Source organism: Alligator sinensis, unplaced genomic scaffold, assembly GCF_000455745.1.
Source record: "Alligator sinensis unplaced genomic scaffold, ASM45574v1 scaffold370_1, whole genome shotgun sequence".
Classification (NCBI taxonomy): Eukaryota; Metazoa; Chordata; order Crocodylia; family Alligatoridae; genus Alligator; species Alligator sinensis.
Genome location: NW_005842128.1, coordinates 728104 through 753619, shown reverse-complemented (window position 1 = coordinate 753619; position 25516 = coordinate 728104). Strand labels below are relative to the sequence as shown.

The 25516-nt window shown below is 42.3% G+C and overlaps 1 protein-coding gene across 6 annotated transcripts in view; it reads left to right on the top strand.

The window, feature by feature from the left end:
* The window catches only part of DIP2C (disco interacting protein 2 homolog C), a 203134-nt gene that overhangs the window by 68109 nt on the left and 109509 nt on the right, over nt 1-25516 (top strand). For all 6 annotated transcript variants that reach the window (XR_003094383.1, XM_025205760.1, XM_025205758.1 and 3 more), the window contains 4 exons: nt 4621-4712; nt 10773-10883; nt 23831-23954; nt 24321-24430. Coding sequence is in view for 5 of the 6 variants with exons in the window: in XM_025205760.1 (XP_025061545.1) it covers nt 4621-4712; nt 10773-10883; nt 23831-23954; nt 24321-24430 (437 nt within the window). In the remaining variant the exon portion in view is untranslated. The remainder of the gene's footprint in view (nt 1-4620; nt 4713-10772; nt 10884-23830; nt 23955-24320; nt 24431-25516) is intronic.

Here is a 25516-nt window from a genome sequence, read left to right as displayed (position 1 = left end):
GAATGGTGTGCCTGGGAGCTTTCCAGGAGCAATAAACTCTTTAGTTTATTGCTGTGCATGAATAATACATGTAGACATGCCCCCAACAATAGTAAAAATGTCCTGCATCTCCTGAAGTATAAAGAGAGATCAGCCTGTGAAAGATGGCACTGTATCAGGAAGGATCTCATTTATCAAGAGCAAATGGAGAGCTTTATTTTTGCCCAAATGCAAAGAAATGCAATAATTGTGGGGGGGGGTATGGAAACACTACTACTCTGATGGCAGTATTCCTGCCCTGAGAAGGGGGTTGGCATAGATAGGCTCTTGAGGTCCCACACAGCCCTATTTTTCTATGATTCAATTGGGGCCACTACATCAAACGTGACCTCTGCTTTTCCTGGGTCTCAGGAGATTAGCAAACGTGGGATCACAGATTGTTAAAGGAAATCTGTCACCCAGTGTAAACATGCAGTAGTGCAATCGGTCCTGAAGAAACCATCACTTGAAGTCCTTGCAGCTGAACTGCCCTCTTTAAGCAAGCTGATTAAGAAAATGGGTGACAATGTGTGTAGCCAAACAAGCCTGGACCCTGGTGTAACTACAAACATAGCCAAAGACAAAGTAGTAGATCTCCAGCTGGTGTAAATTGTCATAGTTCTGTTGAAGCCAACAGAGCTATGACAGTTTGTCAGCTACAAGTCAACTATTGGCCTTCAGCACCATTTTCTGGCATAAAGAACATCTGGTTTTCACCTCTTCTCTGCAAAGAACTGTTTTGGTGATGGAGATTAAATTGGCTGCATTTGTGGAAGAGATTTTAACAACTATCCTTTCTTACCAACTTTTAATCTCTTATGTTTGAGACACAAGAATAACACTGCCAGGCAAAATTGAGGAAGGACATGCTACAGAGATTTCCCCCTATAGAAAATTGAGGGCTCTTGTCAGTCTGGTGTTGGGGACATTTGTATACCTCACTGCTCTTGGCAGGCCAGATTGCTGAGGTGTTTAAAAAAAACAACCCTCCACTTCCATCTTTTCCACGTCAGAAGATTATGCCCTGATCTGGTCAGGGTAATTCTTACAGTTGGGGCTGCTTATTCGTTATTACAACTCATCCTAAAGCTCCTTTTGTTTAGGAATGAAGCTACATACCCTGGGAAAAAAGGGCTGCCTTCCAATTGATTGATTGATTATTGTTACGAATATAGTGATTTCTGTAGACGTAGCCCTATCTACTAGAGAGATTGCTATTTTTTCTGTGACTGTTCTTGTGTTGAAACAGTGACACCTTGCTCAAAAAGAGAATTTTTTAACAGAAACTGTATGAAGTTATAGGACTTTTTTCCTCCAGAAAAGAATGATCACATAGTTCACCAGTCTAACTAAACGTAAAACGTTTTGGCTTGATGTCCCTCTATTTTTAGACATAAGCGGATACACATTTGCAAGTACCTCTGTTTCTTGCACAAAGAAAAAGACTCTCCCTTTTGAACCTCTTATGAGTTGATTTGATAGTATGGCTAGAGTTGGAAAAAGTACAGAGGAAAGTGATGGGGAAAAATGCTGGGTTTTCCTAGCATGCTAAATATCAGCAGATTTCAAATACTGTTAGCTGGGCAGTTCTGAATCTGCTTCCACGGGATTGTAAAAAGCTAATGAGACAACCTCTGAATCACTGTACGCTTCACTTCAAAGTACAAGATTAGATGTTGAAAATAACAGCGATGGAACAAATGGAGTAACATGTCTCTTTATTTACAAACTGAATGGATACTAGCCCAAAAGTTTGTAGTTTTCCCCTAAATCTCTGAAGATCAGAAGGGTGGGGGGAGATGCCTGAAATTCCCATGCCTTTTTAGAAGAGATTATACAGTGTACTTCATTTAAGTGCATAAAATGGAAACTAGAAAAGTCTATGCATTTACCCCAGGTTGGGGCAGACAGTGTTTATTAATTACAGGAGCAACTTGCATTAAGTTTTCCATACCTCATTAAGACTCATTCATTTGTTTCTCAGAACTCCTTATGCCTCTGATAGCAGCCTGGAAATTGTCAGGACTGCTCAGTTCAGGCCTCCATTAATAGCCAGATTGAGCTCGTAGCTTCTCTAATGGTGCACTTAAATGGAGGATGAGTAGGTTACAAAGAAAAGAATAGTACTGAAAGATGCTATGTACTTAAGCGGTTTATGCACATAACCAATTTGCAGATAATCAGTTAGTTAGATTATAAACAGTAAGTAACCATTTGAGACTGGCAGTGTATCCTGCAGTTAGGTAGATTATGCACTTTCTGACATGCATATAGGGGGGATACCCTTCATGTGCAGTTTTGGTTATGAATAACCTTTCAATATACAGAATTCTGAGAATAGTGCCCATGGGCTGTCGTTCTCTGTGGGTATCCCACACACATGAATAATGTGTAAACACAAACATAAAACTTGATCATCACCTGGGAATTAATCTACACATTGAATAAATGCTGTGGACCTTTAAATTATCAAGTGCAGAGTTGTCTTGCATCTCATTGCCATCGAACAAAGGATAAACCTTATTCTGTCGGGCCTGGAAATGTTTTGTGTAAAAATGGTTCTTTGCAATTCTGAACTTTTGCCAGACTCTTGATTTCCCTCCTTCAACACTCTGTACCTCTCTTCTATGTCCTTTAAGGTTTATGACCCTTTGAGTCATTAATCTTGGGAACCTTTGAGAGACCAAAACTGATGTTTACTACTTTCTTCTTCACTTCTACCAAGGTTTGATCAGACTTGCTCATCAAATTATAATTATTGGTCATTATACAAATAGTTCTGACAGGAATGCCTTTTTAAGTTAAGGGCGTCCTTTAAAACACAAGCAACTGGCTGGAACCTATTTCTGTTTAGTGGCAATACTTGCATTTGCAAGAAAACCCTTCAGGCACATTAATATATCCCTATTCAGTTCCCAGTGGAGCAAAAATTAACTAATTTTGTTTAATACTAAACACTCAGGCACTTCAGTGTCTAAATACTGCAGTAATTTTAATTAAATCAAGCACCTTGGAAAACATGGTTTGATTCAAGCCAGAAGCAGTTACGGAAGCAGTTACAACAGTGCTTTGCTACTTTACAGTAACAAGCAGTAGTGACCCTTCCAGTTTTCTTGAACAGGGAAAATATTTGGACTTCTTATAGTTTTTGATTTCATCAGCTTTTGCGCTTAAAAATAATAATGTAGTACTCCTACTTTGGGATGTGGAACATTTGGCGTAGCTAGCACGTCTTTGTTAAGAATACAGTATCACTTGTGTGAACTTTGGTGATTGCTGACGCATAGAGCTAGTCTGTTGTCAGAGCCTCTGATAGTTTAAATTATTAGTGGGCATGAATTAAACATGCCTTACTGTGAGACTAAATATTACTTAACAGCAAACTGCAAAGCTTTTGGTTAATATTTTTGTAAGGGGGTCTTTTTAAAGATCCCAAATAATGTAGTATACAAATTGTCATTAAAATGCATTGGCTTTTTTCAAGAATGGAATTTCTTCTCTATTATTTATTTCATTATGGTACTACCTGAGAACCAAGTAAGGACAGGGCCTATCATGCTAACTGTTATACAGACATAAGTAATGAAGTCCCTGTCCCAGCAAGTTTATACAAGCTATTTGGGCAAAGCTGCCAAGAGGTTGGGAAAAAGGAGCCAGTGTGCAAACCGTCATTATGTTTGTCAGTGTTAGGTTGGTGCTACTGTTTTTCTTTTGATGCGGCTTTGTTGAGAAGGATCAGCTAACTAGAAATAGAAGCCAGGGAGCCGGGATGGGACATAGAGCAAGGGAGAGAAGAAGAATGGAGAAGGGAGCTCGGAGGGCAAGAGAAATGAGGCCGAGGGGAGGAGGCTGTGTGGACTGGAAAGAAGAGTCATTCAGCACAAGGGAGAGAATATAAGGAGTTAAAACATTAGAAAGTAACCTGATGACATCATCAGTTTTTGAGGGTCCCTACTGCTTCTGTGTGCCCATGCTGACTAGTTTGTCTGTCTGTCTTTCCTTTCTTTATGGGATGAGGAGGGTTGGTGGTGGGAAGGGAGGTGGCTGGCTCCTTACTGGAATATGTCACCCATGGTTTGGGTGTGGGACACATGGCATATGGGGCCCGATAATATCCTTGAATAGAGCAACCCCTATAGAATTCTGTCAGGGATGTAATTCAACATTGTGATGTCTGCCCTGCAGTGGTAATGATGCTACAGCTTTCTGTGACAGCATGGCTTCGGGATATCCCGGCCACTTAGGACAGTTAGCTGCTGTAGGCAGTAGCAGAGACCCTGAAGTTCAGATCCTGGCAAGTAAATAAAGGAAAAAATGACTTGAAATTTAAACAAATATAGTGAAAACTTGAGTTTCTTCATTTTATAATAATGTTTCATGCTTAAGAGGAATGTTAAAAAAGAAAAAGCCCCAGAGCTGTGTTTAAATGTATGTGCAGATATGCTTATTGGCTCTGCTGGTACAACAACAGGTGTAAGAGAAAAGATGACCCCAAATGCTCTTGCCAGTAATCACTTTCAGTACACAGGTGCATTTTTCCTTTAAAACCTTGCTTGTATAATTTAAGACATAATTTTAATTTTACAAATTATTTGTTAATAGGCAAACTTTGGACCAGGAGTATGAAGGTTGCTTACAATATACTGCATAAATTAGGCACAAAACAAGAACCGATGGTGCGACCTGGAGACAGGGTAAGCGTTGAAATGGTTTATAAAAAGCCAGTATATGTGTTCAGGCAATATGATGCATGTTATAAAGTGATAAAATCAAATGTGGAAAAAATGTGCTTCTTAATCACAAAGGAGATGGTCAGGTAACAACAGTTTGTGTGTATCATAAATTATCTGTTGTAGCACTTTCTGAATAGTAACTCCAATTTGCTGCTCTGTCAGCAATAAGCTTTCTCATGAAATAAGGTTTGTTTGGGGGAGGCTTTGACAAAAATCCCAAAACAAGCAGTCTGTTCCAGAGACTTGTGTATATAAAGAGCCCAAAGAACAATAAACAATATATTCATGTGTGTAAAACGTATTGGATAATGACATGGTAGCTGTTGAAATGGTGGAAACAAGAGAAGCATTGTGAAGTGAAGAAAACCAAACTGAGCATCCTGTGGCAGCCTGTTAAAAGAAAAGATGCTGCAAGTTAATGTCGGGAGCGTTGCACATTCCATATTCCCAAGCGCGTGCCAGATTGGGTCCGCTGCTGTGTGATTAGGGTCGGAATAAATGACCACAGTTGGGTGGATTAAAATCCACATAGAGCAGGGTTACTGAGGCAACATTGTACTTTAAAACGAAGATACCAATGGTCTTCAGCTCTCCACTTCCAAGCTTACCTACTGACCTCCTCAGTATCCTTCCCGCTCTCTGCTTTACTCCCAGAGCTGTGTTGTCGTAGTGACAAGCGACTGGCTGTGGCTCCCTTGATTTGTTGGTCTTTCTCCATTCTCTGCCAGAATGTGTCTTTGGAGATGAATGCAAGCTTCCAAAGGTCTGCAAGTTGGATTGGTGTGGACATTAGACATCCCTGTAATTCCTAATCTGACTCATAAATGCAAGATAGTCTCTTGAAATAGCAGTCGGAGTCTTGTTTGGGGGACTGAGACCCGCCATGTCCAGGGCCTGGTGCTACCATTCACTTAATTACTTTAGCCCACTGAGAAGCAACCATCCCTAGTAAACACTAGGGGTGTGCGAAGCGGGCCCTATCCTCCTGTGCCCCTCCTCCTCCCCTGGCTCTGACTGGCCACAGAGGGGGAACCCAGGTGCCCCCCCAGACCCAGGAGACCCAAAAGTGCTTGTGGTCTGCTTGCGGGTCTGCTGCCAAGCACACTGGGGAGCCCCCCACACTCCTGTGGGATGATCCATGCGGCCCAGCATCATAGCATTCACAAGCTGCCTGCTACCTAGAGGTACGTAGAAAAAACATTTAAAGCTGTCTCTATGTCTGAATTGCCGAATCTTTCTGAATCTCTCCAGATCGATTTGGAGGGCTCTGATTCGATTCGGAGTGATTAAAGGGTCCTCTGATTTGATTCGGATTCAGAGATTTGGCCACCAAATCGGGCCGAATCTCCATCAAATCGAATCAGGGACCAAAGCTTTGCACCGCTTTAGTAAACATCCCCATCTCCTCTGTTCCCAACTGTCAGGCTTTTTCTAGTCTGGATGAGAGAATGACAGTTGCAGAAAAGCATATTTAATATCTGCTAAAATGGCTGTTGATCTAAGCTGGCGTGGACAGCTGCGGTGAAACCAGTCTTCAGTACTCTCTTTCAGGTTGAGAAGAGATCAGGGTAGACTTTTAAACATGGCTGTTCTCCTAATGCAGATAACTTGATGTCTGCCCTGTGTAATATGAGCGTGTTAATACAAGCCCTACTGCCCCTTAGGGTTTTGAAAGACAATTGCTTTGTAGCTATAAGAAGATACAGAAGTTGGAACTGGAAGCTCTACATTCCTGTAATTTACTCATTCAAGTGTATCCTCAAAAAAGAAAAGTGCACCCACTGTCCATAAAGCCTCCCATAACTGACCTTTGCAAAACTTAGTCACTGATCTCAAATTTATTGCCCTTGAACCATAAGCAGAAAATGTATGCATATATGTACATGGTATTTTCTGCAGGGTGGGGATTTAAATAAATGCTTCCCAAAAGAAAAAGGACTTAAACAAAAAAAAGGCTAGAAGCACTGTTTCCTATGCTTCGTTCAGAAATAAATCCATAAAAAATTAAACTAAGAAGTCTCTTGATGTTTAATTTAAATCACTTCCCACAGTGGCATTTAGCCAAGAGTAATCTGAAAAATCTCTGTTACTTGATTTACAACTATATGCTTAAGGAACAGCAGAAGGGACACTGTGCACTCATGTATAAACCTACAAAGAAACCTGTGAATGAAAGGCTGTATCTATATATCATATGTTGACTGACCATCTTTGTATCAGTTTACTCCACAGTGACCCTTGACATTAACTAACACGAAAGAAGAATTTGTGGGTGATTCAGACTGAGAACTGAATGTTTAGCAAGAGTGAGACAAGTACAGACTTCCCATCATTTGAACAAATTGCAGTTCTTCTAAAATAAGTCTGTCTAGATTACAGTGAAGTAAGATGTTTATAGCTAAATAGTGAAAGCATATGCTTTGCATTGTATAAATATCTTGCTTTGCATCTTTGTATAACAGAAACATGATAATTTAAAGCCACTCCAAGTTGAAGATGAGGTACTATTATACTCCTGATGTTTGAGCATTTGTTCTGTTTACTTTTCCCTTTGCAATGACACAAAAGCCTTCTGACCTCTTTGAAAAAAGCTCTTTTCCAAATAATACAAATCATGTGACAACAGATGAGAGTGTGTTTATACCACTAAATTAAATACAGGTGGATACTTGTAATCTTTTCTAAATGAAAGTGAAATATTTCCATATGGTAATTATATAGAAAACTTGGAAAGGCCTTGTCTCCTTTAGATGACTTTTTTAACTATACAGTCTCTTGTTTCCATTATTAATGACGTTCTGCTACCTCGCTTCTCAGTTTCTTTTGTTTGAGCCCACAGATAACTGTGGAGAGCGTGTGTGTGTGCTTGCACATGCACGTGTGTTTCTAGGTTAGTTACAGTGAAGCAACGTTTGCCTGAAACGCTCATTACAGAGTTGACCCTCCTTCACCCTTACCCATTGTTTGCGTTCAGTGGAAATTAAACAGAGTTCTGTCAGATACCTACTACTTATCCAAATGTTTGGTTTGTTATTACACATAATACATGTATATTTTGTTTTCCTCCTGTCTTAGTCTTTATTTTTGGTACAGTTCTTTTAGTGATTAGTGGCTTTCAAGGAAGCCTTAGAGAGGCCTCACTTCCCATTGGATCTTAAGGGAGTTACACACCAAACTCCCTTAAGCTCTTCGACAAAATTTACAGCCAGAATCTATTCTGCCTTCATTATTAGCTTCCTGGGCACTGATGTACTCCCAGGGCTTGTTCCCAACTTTACCTGAATAAATCAACATCTTCCGTGACTTCATTAAACCATTTAACAGCAGAAAGTAGCATCCTTCCTTCCACCCCTTTGTCAGCATGTTGTCTCTCTAGGTTGTAACTTCTTCAGGACTGACACTCTTTTTAACAGCTGTAAAAAGACTTTTATAAAAGCACTCCAATTTCTCTAAAATTAAAGCTTTGTGCTAGATGGCTTATGAAATAAGACCAATGGAAACTGATCCAGTAACTTTCATCCAAAGTCCTAAAGGTCCACTTTATTTTTCACTGAAGTTATTGCTACAATCCTCAGCTGGCAATGCACAAGACTTTCCAAGTGAAATTGATTAGTTGGTTTTAGTAGTTCAAGCTGGGAAACATAAAAAGGTAGGGTTAGGAAGGAAAGAACAGTAGTGCAGCCAATCAATAGGAAAAATCACTTAAGAAAAGGTAAGATTACACATTTCCTTAACCTGTCCTTAGCTACTCTCTAAAGTAGTCTCAAATTAAACAGTAGCTTTTCCTATAACAGAGACTTTCTAGGTATGTGAATTTAATAACTCATTATTTCTCAGTTTAGCTACAAATTAGTTTTAATCATTTCAGTTGTACTACATTTGGTTTAGGTATTACATACCTTTTAAAAGCTGTCCTTTACTTTGGCATAAAATAAACAAGTAACGTGTGAAGTTACGCAGAGCAGTTTAATAGCTTGGTTGAACATGCTTGGTTGCTTCCCTGCTTCTTTGTCTGAAGACGCTCAACAGCTTGAAATTCTGAAAGGTCCATCTCACTGAGGTCATAGAAATCCTGAAAACACTTGAAATATAAAGTTAACAGAGCCTTTGAACCTATGGGAGGTTGAAATAGTCATCATCACAAATATGTGTGGCTCTGGTAGGTATCAGAATATCACAGATTAAACTCAGTAAAGAAGTCAATGAATTTTAATATGCTCTAACCCATTGAGTCTTCTCTAATATGTATGTGCATTTGTAGCATCTTACTTAGCCTTGTAACTAAGTTACCAGCAGTATTTTTTAATTGTTTAGGTCATGAAAGTAATGAAAAACATCTCCGAGTAAACTGAAACAGACATTTAGGTAGACATTAATTACTTAAGTTAGAAGTTAACATGGAGGCTACATCAATGTCCTTACTCTTGCAAAAAGAACTGTGAGATCCATAATAATTAGCAGTCTACTGAACTTGAGAAGCGGCTGCCAATTTAGTGGGCAGATCCCAGGGCTGGTCACCATTTTTACAGGCTGAGTGCGGTGGGGCCCTGCCACGCTTGTGGGTGAGGTGCCCTGGCAGTCCTGCTCTTTCCCGCAGATTGCCACATGGCTCAAAACCGCAGCTTAATCGGGGTAATTAAGCTACGGTTTTGGACCATCCCCAAGCAGCAGGCTCCGTGATTTTGGAGGGCTTGCTGCAAAAAAAAAAAAGGAAAAAAAACCGTAATGGCAAGCAGAGAACAGGCCAGAAAGCCATGCAGTCTTAGAGCATGGGGGGAAGGTAGAGGAGGGAGGGGGGCAGGACAGGGCTGTTGACAGCAGGTGGTGTGAAGGCAGGCTCTATGCCTCCTGCTGCTCCCTCTTCTCCCCTCTACCCTCCCACCTGTCCTCCCTGCTCCTCCTTCCCCTGTGCTGCAAGACTGCAGGACTTTCCAGCCTTTTCTCTGCTTGCTGGTAAGGTGTTTGGTTTGGTTTGGTTTGGTTTGGCAGCAAACCTGCCAAAATGGTGGAGCCTACTTTTTTTGCAGTGCCCACCCAAAATCACGGTTTCTGCAAAAGTCACACAGTTGCAATTTCTGTAGTAGGTCCCTAATAATAATACATTGGATTGTCTATTAGATAGCGCATTCTCACCTTTCACCCCCCCCCACTAATGGATGTAATGCCATTGCCTGCAGATGGACATAGTGATATGCTGGACAACTCTTCAGTAGATCTCAGAAGAAAGAGGGCTACCTAGGAAGCACACAAATGGTTCTCTAAGGCAATTGAGCCTGCCTCAGAGTTTTCCCCAGCCCCAGAGTTTTGCCCAATACGTCAGGATCTAAATCTGCTTGGTTCACAGAATCTGGAAGAAGGATAGAAAGCTCCTCGCCTTCAGGGGCAGGACTGTTTCTGAAGAGAACTGATGAAGATGTTGCTGTTGTACTTCAACAGTTATGCAGGAGCCACTCATTGTTACAGGCTGAATGAGCCTACAAGCAGTTGAATTTATGGAATCTGACAGACAGGCAAAGTACACTGCAGAGTGCTTGACATAATGCATAATGGTGCAGTATGTCAGGTTAATCCGAATGGTCATAAACCCATTTTATTTTTAGTAACTTTAAAAATTGATACAATTAGGTTGCCAACGTTTCTGTCTACAATTCCATTAGTCACATTGACTTCAAAATTAAACATCAGTCAAGCCATCAATAAACCAAAGGACAGAAGAAATCCACCATCTTTTTGAAAAGCAACAATGCCTTAAACTTACATAAACACACTTCCCAAGGGGAAAAGCCCCAAAAAGAAGCATCAGTGAGAACAAACTCCTCTGAATTGTCATTCCTTTCCCTCAAATATGCAGATGGACCTCTGCTGATAAAGAAACCTTATGCAACAAAGTCGTCTAGTTCACAACACTTCTCTGAATATTAATATACCTCTGCAAAAGGGAAGCTCTGCTTTTATTGTTCCTGAAATATGTAGTAACATTTACATTGTAGAAAATGTTTAATGGCGCTCTCTCTGTTTCAGGTAGCACTCGTATTTCCTAACAATGATCCTGCTGCTTTCATGGTAGCATTTTATGGCTGCCTATTGGCGGAGGTTGTCCCTGTCCCTATTGAAGTGCCACTTACTAGAAAGGTAGGAAACTAAATCTCTTCTCTATACTGCATCATAATATTTATGTCAGAGTGAATCACCACTGAACATAGCTATCGAGTAAATGCCTTATTGTAAGTGGTTCTGTATCTGATGACCAAAAAAATAGTACTGCACTGTGAATTGTTATATATAACTTTTCCATTTTAGTAAGGGATCATTTCACTGTTTTTCACTTGCTTATTTTTAATTGCAGACAATATAAGCTTTGTCTACACTAGGGAAATATAGCAAAATATCAATTCCCCCAATGTTAGGGTGTGCAGCCTCCTGCCATGAGTGCTGCAAGTTCTGTGTTGTATAACCAGGCTTTAGTGCATGTCTACACAGTGATTTTAAAGTAGTGATGCCAACCAGTATTTTGCCTATCCTGTTCATTTGCAGCTGAAACAATTATAGCAGTTATGCTAACTTTCCCTGATGTAGAAGAGTCCCTGGAGTGTGTCAAATTGCCCTTAATCAGATCTCCTTGCTGCTAACCGGAAGTATTTCATATCTGATGTTGATTCAGTCATGCAGCCTAATTGACTATCAAGTTGCCAGTATAACAAGTCTGGTGGTTTTAACTTCAGCTCTGAATTGTGAGGGTGGGTCGCTTTTACTGGCACAATGCATGCTGTATTTTTTCTAAAGGTTTGAATTTCCAAGGCTCTCAATACTAAAGGGTTATTAATCCCTTCAAATTCCATTTTGTCCTGTACCTTGGAACTGGAGCTAGAGCTGGAGCTGGCAGCCAGGCCTCCTGGAGTTGTCAAAAACTTCCCATTACAAGACTTGCTGATAACTTTAGCCAAACTCTTTAATCATGCCATGTGTCTGCTTCAAATAGTAATTTTGAAAAAAAAATTCAGCCCAAGTGTTCAGACATGTCTGAGAACAAGGCTAGGGAAGCCGTCATATTTTTGGCCACATTAAAAATAAATAATCCTTGGACATTTCCTTTGAAATGCTGTAGTACCTCCAAGCTTTGGAGCTGGTGCTTGAACTCTGGCAGAGAAGTAATGTTTGTGTCAGGGAACCTTGCCATCCTCATGAAAATCTGTCTGAAATTTGGCCAAGTAACTTAAGCCTTAGAAATGAGTTTGCACAGGCTCAGAGCCTTGCTATGTTAACAACTGGAATCAACTTTTATCAGCATCTAATGCTGGCCAAACTGTACACCCGGGTGCAAACCAGCATGCTTCAGCTGGCAGGTACGGTGTTCCAAATAGGCTTTCACTGGAATAGCTGCTCCCAGCCACTCTGAGCCGGGCAGAGGACAGTCATCCAGGCCTGAGTGTAGGGAACCTGTCTCTTTTGGATGTTCAGTGACCATCGTCCTGACACCAAAGCAGGGCGGGGAAAGAATCCGTCTGAACTGAATGAACATTGGGGCACAGGGCACACTAAAAAGAGGGAAAGGAATAGACTGAGAGTTCCAATCTCTTATGCTATTCTCTGTGTTTTACCTGCCATGACACAAGGATTAAAAGCCTATGGGATAAGTATTAATACTAAAATGAACTGCTACTGGTTGGGTTTGTTTTAGAATGCCTGCTACCACACACTACTCTCTAAACTATAAAATCCAGCTGTCCAAGTAAATATCCTATGTCAAAATAATTCTTTCCCTTTGCTTGACTGAATCTCTTGATTATTTTTTCATGAACAGTTGAAGGTTTGGGCTGTTTAAATCTCACCAAAACCATTCTATACTAAATAAAATATGAAGTTAGCACAAGAACTGAAGAGGTACTGCCATCATTTAAAAAAAGGGACTGGATGATCTTTTATAAATGAAACTTCACATTCGCAGAGCATATCTAACTGCAGATATTTCTGCATTTGCTTATATATAGCAGGAATTAGAGTGGAAGAAATGAGATAAAAATCATACTTCATTAGCAATCCCAGAAGGAATACCTTTACTTGGGCATTTGCTTCTGGCTTTGGTTAGAAGATGTCATATGTGTCATCACACAATGGCCTAGCCTGTTCTTTTATACTCCTCCCCGTTATTCGATTTCTTCACTGCATGCTTCAGTTAACACTGGCTGTGTGCATTTCGTAGCTTGTTTGTTGGACGAAAGAGATATGAACCAAGTAGGTTGGTTACACAAGAGGTAAACAGTAGGCCAGCATGATGGGTGTGGTAGACATGATTATTTATACCCAATAGCATGTACTGAGTATAGATTAATGTTTATGGTTTTACTCACCTACAAATTTCCTTTGCTCTAATGCATGATTATAGCTTTTTAGACATTAGCAGAATTCTTCTCTGTTTCAATGTTAGGAAAATGCCCATCTGTATCTGCCCCTTTCCAGCTATCACTTATCCTGCCTTGCATTTCCAAGATACCCAGAGTCGGATGTAAACTCTCTCGGGGTGTCTTGACAAGTGCTCTGGGGGGCAGGGCTTTAATTAGAATGGGTCCGAGAGCTGCTCTAAATAAAGTGCCCACAGCGTCTCGTGTATTCAGCATCCTGTTCTTCAAAATGGAGGCGGGGGCACTTTAACTAAAGCTTGTTTGATGAGCTTTAGTTAAAGTGCCCTCACTGCCATTTTGCAGTGTGGGGATACTAAATACACAAGATGTGGTGCTGGATCATTAGCTTGCTCGTTAGCACGCTTCAGCAGACTCTTGAATCAAGTCTGCTCCGATGCGCTGTAATTACGGTGTGTTGGAACAGTGTCCCTGCATGTCTACAGGCACCCTCCGTAGCTCAGGACAGCTGTGTGGCAAGTAGTCTGTCTAGAATGGGCAGGACTGAAATTCCCAAGAGACACTGGGTTGCCTACAGTTTAGTCTACTCTGTAACATCCCTTAATTGTTAGCAGGGACCTGGGAATCTGTTTTCATATAAGTCTTGTATACATTTGGATAAATTGGGTATAGTTCTTTCAATTGGGGTGTGGTAGGAGAATTAATGATTGAAAAACTGGAAATGCAGGTTCCGAAATACACCAGCAGCAAGAGCCTATGGGACTTCATGTGACAATAGCGTCAACAGAGGAGTTTTTAGATGGGGGGTTTCCATTAATTTTCCCTTCCTCTAACATTCTGCAGTGTCATAGATAAAAATTGTCCCCATTTAGGAGAGCTAAGCACACCTTTTTTGTACACATTACTCATTGTTTTTATCTATTCTTGTCTTTTAAAATATGTTCCTTATCTCCAAATGCTCTTATTTATGTTTTTCAAGCACTAGTAAATTTAGGTATAGGTATTCTGCAGTATGTGTCTTTCTGCAGCTGCGCTGGTTGGTTGCTGGTCAACTTCTGTCTGTGGAGAACTGGAAACTCTCCTTTTCTTCATACATATTTTTCCTTTTCTCCCTATATAAAAATACATCTAGGGACTAGAAAATTGCCATTTATATGATTCAGGATTTTGGCTTTCAAAATATTGATTTCCCCCATGCCTTGCCTCTTGAAAGCCATGTACAGTACTGCATTCTTTGTGTATTCTGCCTTTTTCCATCCTCCCTGGATTCTGCTGGTTAATAGACTTGTTACCCACCCTACAGGGAGCATCTCTCAACTCTCTGATGCCTATTTGTAATAAGGAGAACAACTGTTTTAATGTTGCATCATCTATATTGTCTTTGTGACACATGTTTAGACTCTGTGACATGCTTTGACTAAAAGGGTCACTGCATAAATATTTCTTTCCCTTCTTGTTTTTGAGTGATAAAGCTCATATACCATGCATGACACTGAGGCATAGGAGAGCCTGTTTTCTGATTAAAAAATCATGTGCTTATAATCATAACTAGGGAACATCTAATATGAAGGGCATTTGCTAGACCATCCTTTCTTGCAGAATAAGCTGCTTCTGAAGTAATATAACTAGAAGAGAGCACTGGTATGTGAAAGAGGATGGACTGTATTTAGGGGGTTGGAATATCTGCTCTAGGACACATCTAATGCATGCATTCCTAAGGCAAAAAGCTGTTCTTCAAAAGCTCTTTTTTACAAGTACCAAGGAAGACAGGGCTACCAAGGATAGCAGTCCAGGAGGGAGATGAATTCCTTTCTTGAAGCGATTAAATTATCTTAATTCTCCCTTCAGTTTGGAGATGGATCTTAATGTCCCTAGCAAGCCCAGCCCCAGTGTTTTTCTAGTATATGAACCTTTTCAGTAACTGTTTTTCAGCTCAAAGGAATTGGTTCATCTCATCTCTTGTTAGTTACATTGATAAATGTGCTGGTACCAGATATGCCTTTAAGGAGTCTGAGTCTACATGCTTGCCTACATATTATAACAAAAAACAGTATATTTAAAACTGGCATAAAATGCTATACATTTGCATTAAGTTATGACTGGTCACACCGTTCATTCAAAGAAACACAAATGTTAATTAATTCTATGCCCATAGCCCATGCTGATTAATTCTACTGCTTCCTTCACTACTCCAAGCCCCAGTATCATGCTCCTATTTCTAGGTTGCCTGTGCTCCTTGTCAGCTGCCCACTGAGCAGAATTCATGGTTGAAATGACCACAAGAAATGACATACCTACCTTTCTCCCACTTCCAGCAGAGAGATCCCACTTCTTCCCGTTATTCCTAAAAAAGTAGACTGCCACAAACAATTATTGCCCTATTTTCAGCAAGTTGTTTATAGCTGATTAAGATGTCAGAATTTGATGTGCTTGCCCATATGGTTAGATACTAGAGCCATTCATTTCTGATGGGGCAGGTTATTAATTGCTCTTAGAGCTAGTTGCGAAGGCTACTTCTATTTTTTTCCCCCTATAACTCTTTGAGATTTTGTTCAAAAAGTTAAGGATTTTCCCTTGATTCTCCTTCACTTCTGGTTGTGTTCAAAAAGGAATGAACTCCTAATCTGCCCTCTGGACTGCTTGTTCTCTCTGCAGGTTTTCATTAGGGTGAGAACGTGCAGGAGGAGCAGGCAGCGTGCTCCAAGCCAGTTTGCAGTGTTCTCATTGAAGAATGCTAATACCACATAACTTTCAGATTATTGACTTGTCTTATATCTATCTTGCTTTTGCTTGTTGATGGGTTTTCCTTATGCCAGACGATCAGGAAAGTGCAACATTTCATTTTAGACATGCTGCTCTTTGTTGGATAGGAATATGCATTGTTACAAGGAGAGTAAACCATAAGAGTTCACTGTCACAAAGAAATATTTCTCCCAGAGCACTTTGTAAGCCATGTTCACACAGTACTGAAATGCAGCCACCTGTGGGTCTTTCATCCACACATCGAATTGTCACATTATGCAACAGGCACTGATGAAAGCCTTGTTCCAAAAGTCTTTAGGGACCTCTTAATGACTGCCTAGAGCAGACAGGACTTCTGGTGTGTTTGATTTGAAAGGTTCTTTTTGGATGTGTGCATACATGCTTGGCCACTCTCTACAGACACCACATTTTATGTACCTCAGAATAAAATACTGAGCTGAGCCCCTAAGTAATTTGTAGTGGTGGTATGAAGGCTTTAATTCTATTCTAAACTGTAGCTGGTGGCCATTTCTGTCTCTTAGGATCTTTAACAAGCCCTCTCTGCCTACACAGTCTGGACTGGATCAGTTCATTTGTTGAAATTGGAGATTGGAACCTAAAGGTTTCATCCTTCCCACCAGATTCAGCCTCATAAAAGGTCTGTGGGGATTAATATGTTGTCTCTGCAGGGATTAACATGTTTTTTCACCCTTCCCTCCCTACCATCCTCCCCCAACCCCCAGCCAAAATGTGTCCCCAGTCGTGCTCGGTATACTAGATTTTGGCATGCTGAGTACTGTCGTGTCTTGCCCGTCTCTGATGCCTCTTCTTTAGCTCATCATCGACCTTCTCTGTCACAGAGCAACATAGGCCATAAGTCACGGTGGCTTTCCACTCACAGTGGTCTGAAGCGATTGATTCCCAGCACTGGCCATCGACGCACAGCTCAAAGAAAAACCTTCGTGAGCTACGCATCAATGGCCAGTGCTAGGAATCAGTTGCTTTGGACCACTGCAAGTGGAAATCCACTGTGAAGCAGGGCCTGTGTCACTTTGAGCTGGAGAGGGTCAATGATGAGCTAGAGAAGAGGCATCAGAGGCAGGCAAGACAAAATGGTATTCAGCATACCAGTGCCAGCTCAACCGAGTTTGTATGTGCAACTTGCTGGAGGGTCATGCATCGGACTCCTCAACCAACCAAAAGCTGTGGTGGTACCTGGTAACCTACCAAAGGCACAATCCCCATGGTCTCCCGAGACTGATGGCTGCCAATGATGGTGTTAACTGTTGTGTTGGAGAAGCTCATGAACATAACTAAACAAAAGAGCTCCAAACAAGTCTTAAAAACACAGTGTTTGGTTCTGCATTTCTTTGCAGTGCAGTAGAGTGTTCTTATTTAGGATGTTTCAATTTACTGGTGAGACAGGACATCTTCATGCAGATGTGGTTTCTCTGCCTTAAATACCTATTTGGTTTTTCAAGATTGCACATGGTACATACTACACTCTCTTTTGTCCACAAGGAATGTTGACTACTAGGTGCCTGAATCCAGGAGGATCAGTGTTGTAGGACCTGGAGGTTTTTCTTGTTGCACGTAAATTAAGCCAGGAGTGTCAAACTTACTCAGTTGCCTGAGCCAGATCCAGGCTGAGGAGTTCCTTGCAGGCTGGATCTGGACCCACCTCTGGTGGTGGGATGAGCAGCACTATGTCAACTCAATGACTCAAGGAGCTACAGGAATTAACATGTTGTCTCTCCCTTCCTTCCATCTCTCCCCCCCCCTTCTCCACTGCTAAAACATGTCCCCAGTGGGGCTTGGTATCCTAAATTTTGACAGCAGGACCCATCCCTGTTCTCCCCACCCTCAAATTCTTGGACCCTTTAGGAACCCCACAGGCTGTATGACATGGTTCCTTGGACTTTTTCCAGTCCATAGGTTATATATTTGATGTTCTTGCATTAATCTGTCAACTCAAACTAGAGATATATTTTGACATTTGCCAGCTTTCATCTGAGCACAGGGGGTCAAAAATGTAGCCCACAGAGCCCTGTCATCCAGCATGCAGTGCTGTTTGTGGGTCTTGGACTGGCCTGCATGTAGTGCGCAGCAAGGTTCCCTCTAAGGTGTGTGCGTGCGCGGCTGCGCACAACTAAAAGTGTGGCCGTGCACAGCCTTTTCAAAGCTGTGCACCAGGAGAGGCTGGGAAGGAAGCCTGGCATGGGCTCCCCGGCTCCGGGGAAGCGTTCCGCTCCCCCGCATCAGGGCTGAGGAGTGGAGCACTTCCCCGGAGCTGGCAGAGCCCGTGCCAGCCCCCCGCCCCAGCTTCCATCCCTGTCTTGCCTCACCTTGGGAAGGAGCCGTTGCCTGCCCCAGTGAGGCTCCGCCGGCTCCGGGACACTGCTCCGCTCCCCCTGCATCGCATCGGGGAGCGAGGAGGCACATGGCATTGGGGCCAGAGAGTGGAGCAGTGTCCCGAAGCCGGCAGAACCTCACTGGGGCAGGCAGCAGCTCCTCCCCAAGGTGAGGCAAGGCAGGGATGGAGGCTGGGGTGGGGGGCTGGCGTGGGCTCCGCCGGCTCCGGAGAAGTGCTCCACTCCCCAGCCCTGATATAGGGGAGCGGAGCACTTCCCCAGAGTTGGGGAGCCTGTGCCAGGCTCTGGCTCCAGCCCCTGACTCTGGCTCCTGGCGCAAGCTCCTGGCTCCCGCCTCCAGCCCCTGGCCTCTAGTCCCCAGCTCCAGCCCCTGGATCCTGGCCCCAGCCACCAGCTCCCAGCTCTTGCCCCTGGTTCCAGCCCCCGGCCCTCAGCCCCCTTCGGTAAGTGTCTCACGCCAGACCAAGGCAGCGCACTCACGGACCGAGGCGGTGCGCTCACGGACCGCTGCTCCTTAGAGGAAACATTGGTGCTCAGAGTCCATCTGGCACCAGATGCACACAACACGGAGGCTGGAGCCAGTGTGCTGCATGCAGCACACGGGGTCGGTCTGGAGCATGCATTACATGTGGCACCTGTGCTGGACCAGCCTTGCATACTGGATCCAGGTTCATCTAGATTGGGCTCCTAGATGAGTCCTACATGCTGGATCCTGTGTGCAGGGCCAGTCCAACCCAGGCACCACATCCATCATGCAGACCTGCCTTATGCATGTTGCATATGGTACACAATGCTGGAGCTGGTGCACACGCTGCAAGCAGAACATAGGGCAGTCCAGGGTGCATACTGCAACAAGCCTTGCTGGGCTAGCCATGTTCCCTGGATCTGGCACATGGGGCTAGTCTGTGAGCCCAATCCAGCCTGCAGACTGGCTGCAGTCCCTCATATGGCCCCTGGGCCTGGACAAGTTTAACACTTCTGATTGAAGGCACTAAGTTCTAACATGTGAAGTGTAGCAAAAAGCCCCCTTATATTTACATACCTTTGTGCTGCATGCAAGACTGCAACATGTTGGGTCACCAGGTTTAATATGCTTATGGTTGTCTGCCCTGTCACATCCTCCCATATCCCAGCTGTCAACACAAGCTTTCAGCAGTGTTTTGGAGAATCAGAAAAAACTTTTTCTCTAGGATACCTCAGTGCTGCTTCCAGGCTCCCTGTCTTTCAGTGCAGTGGAGTGCAGGCCCTCTCGAAGCTGTATGCACATGACCTAAATTTCCTCAGTGCTATCAATAACACTGAGAGCCTCATTTCTTTTCTCTTTGCATTAGCAACCACACTCCAGATTTGGTAGAATATTGCAGCAATGTAGCATGTACGTTTTGTTTGCATGTGTTGAGAGAGCTTCAGCTGAGAAACATCCCTTACTGTTAAAAAACCTGTGAGTTTTGAGCCTTTTACTTCCAAACTCCTACTGCCACATCTTCACTTGCTTCTTTGCAGAGTTAACTTAAGATCTTTTGTGTGAGAGAATGTGGTCTGTGCCAGGGATGCTTGTGTTTAGCCAATTTAACAGGCTTTTGGCATGGAAAAAAGTATAACCCCTGAAACTAAGAGCTAAAAGGTTATGAAGCAAACCCAAGACTGTCTAGGATTGGTGAATGCAGTCCAGATCTCCCACGTACTCTTGTGTTATATGACTTTAAATACAATGTTATCAATTAAAATGAAAAAAAAACCTACCAAAAAGAGTAGGCAAAAATTTATAATGCTACTTGTTTATCAACTAGACTTGTTATGATATAAAATGCAGTCTGTTACTAGAATATCTAACACATAGATAGATTTTACCAAATAAAATATACATGACTCTCTCTGCTTGCATGTGAAATTTTATAAATTAATGAATGACTGTGAAGAGGAAATGCTAGAAAACAGTTGATCTACTAAGTGGGAACTGTTATCATCCTGCCTTATGGTGTTTGAAAGCCCAGAGTGGTTAATATGCATTTCCTTTTCCTGTAAGCTTCTACAGCAGGGGCGGGCAATTATTTTGGGCGGAGGGCCACTTACTGAGTTTTGGCAAGCCATCGAGGGCCGCATGATAGGCAGCCCAGGGCAGATTAATATTAATTTGCTAAATTTTTTAGGGGCCCCGTGGACTGGATAGAATTGCCTGGCGGGCTGCATCCGGCCCCCGGGCAACATTTTGCTCATCCCTGTTCTACGGCATTATATTTTTGTGTTATGAGCTGAACTTGACAGATCACTTTCTAGCTGATGTGTCTAGAAGGGATCACAACATTTTTAGCTTTCTGTGAGCTGTACACCATCTGGATTGACTTCCAGTTGGTCTCTGAGTGGCATTCAGTGTATTCATTTCTGCCTATAAAGTCCTAAATGAGCTGAAACTTGGCTTGGAGAATCTGCCTCTTTCCTAGAGCTCTGCTGCAACAACTGACATTATTTCAACTGACATCTCCTTGCTTTAGGCCCTGCTCACCAACAACCCTTAATGAGTAAAGCCCTGAAGCATGTGCTTTGCTGAATCAGGCAAAGATTCTTCCTTTCCGTGATGGGCATCCTATTCTGGAACTTGTGGGACTTCCAGTTATGCTAAGCTATGGTTAAGCTAAGGCTTCAAAAGGGAGCCCAGGAAGAGCAGGCTTTAGTGACCTTTGAATGACATGATGAGAGGTGTAGAAAAATGAGCAGGGAAGCTGGTACAAGAAGGAAATCATAGGAGCAAAGTCAAATTAATGAGGACAGGTGTTGAGATAAGACCGAAGGGATCAGGTATGAATTTGGCAGAGACAAGTAAAAATAGGTACTTGGCAAAAGGACAGATAAATGATGACACAAACTTTGGTATTTGGGGTATAAATATAGGTGCTGTAGGGCTTGTTTCTTTGTTGCAACCTAGAGGAGTGCAATTAGTGCACAAATTGCTACCTTGGGCTTGGGCAGCTTCACCTAGTGAGCTGCTTACTAAACAAACCAGCTAGTGCACTGTCCACGTGACAGTAAACTTCTCTGAGCTTTCTCCGCTGATCGTAAATGTGAGTTTTTCTTTGGGTCAGACCTGGGCTCCATGAAGCTGCTTAAAAGCCACAGGCTCTTGGGTTACACGGACCGTAGCAGCCTGCTCACTGAGAACAACAGTAAGCAGGAGGCTACCCAAACACATGCATTAGAACAACAGGACTCGCTGTACTCCCTTTTCTAGTCCACCAAACCCTAAGCCTGTTTTCTGGCTCTTGGGCAATGCTGCAATCTCTGTCTTTTTGCTCAAGATTTTGAAAAGAGTTGAGTCAAATGGAACATTCTTCCTGTTTAGTTTCTGACTGACGTACTTTAATAGCACTCTTTTTGTGTACGCTTCTAGATGTAGACAGACTTTAAAAACAATAATTAAATGCTATATTTTCCTGCAGTTCACTTGGGTTTTATCACCATCATCTAGGCCACTTAAAACCACAGTGGTTACTGGCAAATAATTATAAGTGTGTATGTGCGTGTGTCATTATTAGCAGCAAGCATAGCTTAAGTTCAATTAGCAAATGCCTGGTAGGTTACTGGAAGGGGTAGAAGATGCAAGAAAGCCTAGGTAATTGCAAGGTGTTCCTTGTTCCTAGCTCCATGTGGCTTCTAAGTGTGTACAGTACATGGGTGACTGTTGCCACCTTAGGGGAAGCATGTGCTCCCCCAGCAACCAGTCAGTGACTGGGGGAAGGGGTACCCCTGCAGGCAATTTTGCCGTCTGGAGGGGGATATCTTCCCCGCCCCTCCCCCCTCCCCCCCGCCAATCATGCTGACCGGGAAGCAGTCGTGGCACTCCCAGAAGTGGCCACAGCGCTACATCTGGTGCTCCTGCCTGCCCATTGCCTAAGTGAGGAGCGCGTGCACCAGCGCTCTTAGGGGGTGCACATGGAATTGTGGTTGATAAAAAGAAACACCCCCCCCAAAGGATGAGGAAAGAAAGGGTTTCTCTGTGTTTTAGCCCAGTAGTGAGGGCATTTGTCCAGGAAACAGGAGGCACAGACCCTTCTCTTGTAGCTAAACCACTGCATCTTGCATTTAGTATTCCTTGGATAGACTGGATAAAGAGCAGTGAGGAAGTTTATGCCCCATTTGGGAGAAAGGGTCGAGGCTAGAGCCCAGCAGCCATCTCACTGAACCATGGTTTCTTTCTTCTGCCCCTGCATATCTCTACTCTTGGCTGTCCTGGATTCTTGCTGGCATCCTTTCAGTCCTACAATCCTATACATTCATACTTGTCTAGAGATACTGCAAGAAAGAACGAGCGGGTCTCTCTGTTGTATTCAATATGGTGGTAACTCCAGATGTTCTAAGACAGATCTCAGACTTACCCTGGATTCAGCGAGGACAGTGAAGTAACTGTTAGCAGCTTTACTTATGGCCATCCGTGCTGAAAGTCCTAAGATTACCTGGGCATGTCTACACATTCATTAATGCACTTTTGCTAATGCGCATTAAATCTAATACCTCCACTGTGAGGTATTAGAAAAATGCTCATTAGCCTATTTTAATGTGCATTAGCAAAAGAGCATTTTTTTTTGTGATGCTTTAATTTGCATTAAAATAGGCTAATACACATTAAAGCACACGTGTAGATGATCATCTTGTTTTGTTCTGTGTTTTTTAAAGGGCATTTTTCCCCTCTACTCTCTGGACCGCTCTGCTTAAATTCATTTGGCTTAATAAAATTACATGGAAAATTAGGTTGGGATCTGAGCTGAAAAATTCTGCTCTGTGTTTTCCTTCTGTCTTCATCTTTTGCTTTGAATTAATATAGTAGTAGCCACTAGTTGTTGCAGTTTCAAGTGTACTTTCTGGACTGTAACTGCAAGCTTCTCCAGGCTATTTTCCTGGGATCTCTCTTTTAAGAGAAGATTAGCAGTTGAAAAGAATTGACATTGATGGCTTAATACTTCCAAGAATCCTAACAGTATAGATGGCATGCTCATGAAAAAATCATGACAAGAAAATATGTATATAAAGCAAACATAACGCTGTGGAGAGAGAGCATCTCTTGGGGAGCAAGTGTTCCTGCTAGTAAAGGCCATTTAAACAGCATCCCTAGACTTTAAAATCATTACATTGCATTTTAACCTCTTGGCATAGATCCCCTTGATGAAATAAAGGAGTGTGCTTTCCCTAATGGAATTGTGAAGAAATGCAATGTCCTGAAATAAGAAATGACTTTTTATTGACAAAATTGACGGAACAAATTGGGCACAAGCAGTGGCACTGTCATCAGCGTGCATCGGTTATGAGGTGAAGGAGCCCATTTTCTACGCTGAGACAGCAGCTCAGGCTTTCCCACATAGAAACCTCTGTAACCTGAATTATTTCCTACTGGAGGTGTTTTGCATAGCCATGAGAAAAATGAAGCCAGCATATCTCATAATGGATAAATGTAATAGGGTGATGGAGGAGAGCATGTCTAAATTATGGAATTCCCGTGTCGGGGAACTTGACTAAGGGAAGGAAAGATGGTTTTTTGTTTCCCTCCAAGATACTGTGTGACAACTACATGCAGTCATTTCTGATTAATATTTTTTCCTCCTGTTTTGTGATCAATTAGGATGCAGGTAGTCAACAAATAGGTTTCTTGCTTGGAAGCTGTGGAGTTACTGTGGCCTTGACTAGTGATGCATGCCATAAAGGACTGCCTAAAAGCCCTACAGGGGAGATACCACAGTTTAAAGGTAAGATAATTTTCACTTAAACTGCATCCTGTACAGAAAACCCACATGTGAATGTATACAGCAAATTTATAGAACATGTCACATTTACTTTTAATGGCCAAAGATAGAAATTAGTCTCAATATAGTAAGTACTAAACTAAGCACTCAAATGTATATACAGTGATATTATCATGTAAAATCCTCCTAGCCTTTCCCAGTAGGATTGTTTCTGTGAATAAAATGAGTAATACTGAGTCAATTATAATACACAGGCATAGAAAGCATCTAAAATAAACTTACGTGAAGAAGAATTATGTTCATTGGTGCTATTTTGCCAGCATTAACTCAGGAAAAGTTTTTCTCTGTCTCTATGTGATTGTTTTTCAGGCTGGCCAAAGCTGCTTTGGTTTGTAACAGAATCTAAACATCTTTCTAAACCACCTCGTGACTGGTTCCCACATATCAAGGATGCAAACAATGACACAGCGTACATTGAGGTGAGTTAATGAAGATTCGTTTTCCCTTTGACCAAGTGTATATGGTACTGTTGGATACCATAAGAGAAGCATAATTATCCTTTGGCGTTTTATAGAAACAAAGAGCATCCTGTTTAGCCTGCTGATAAGTAATCTCATTATAAATAGAACTATGTACCGAATGCAAAAAGGTTAATGCAATGTTAAATCTGCATAGTTAACTTTCTTTTTCTCTAAACTTCTATAGCAGGGGTTTTCAACCTCTTTGGGTCAGTGTACCCTCGGCGGCCAGTTGAGAAGGCAGGAGTCCCCCTGCGGCCAGACAAGTGGGGGGAGGGGGTCCCCCAGCAGCCCAATGGCGACCGGGGGTCCCCCACAGTCGATTGGCGGCTGCTGGTGACGGAAGTGCCAGTGGCAGCGGCAGTACTTGCTGCCGTGTATCCTCTGAGGCCATTCCAAGTACCCCCAGGTGTACGCGTACCCCCAGTTGAAAACACCTGTTCTATAGCATTTGGGATTCTGGTTCAATAATGCTTTAAAGTACAGACTTTACTCAAAACACGCACTTATTTTAAATGTTTTATGGAATCACAACCTTAAATATTAGTGACAGGTGCTTTACAAACAAATAAGAAGTACCAGGGTGGATACCCACAATTTTATACTGCCAGATGCTTTTTTTCTGTTTTTTTTTTTTTTCATTACAGCTTTCATTAAATATAAACACAATTGTTGACAGTAAGGGTTTTGGGGTTTTTTTTTGGAAGAGTGAGAACTATAAAATATAAATTGATGTGTTCTGGGCTTATCTTTCCTTTATCCTCTTAACGCTGTTTTGCCCCAAACACAACAAGCTATGCATCAGGGATGGTAATAAAAGGCAAGAATGGTAATAAAAGGCAAGAATGCAAGGCCAAAAAATAATAAATCAGCTATCAAACTGATGTCTGCTGATATGGCTGGTTAATAATGAGCCATTGGTATTGGTCAAAAAAATCTTTATCTGTGCACCCCTGGTTTTGCATCCTTGATTAACATTTTCCCTCCTGTTATGGAGTCCAAATTCCCTCCCCAAAGACGTAAGTTCTGGATAAGAAATCAGCTTAT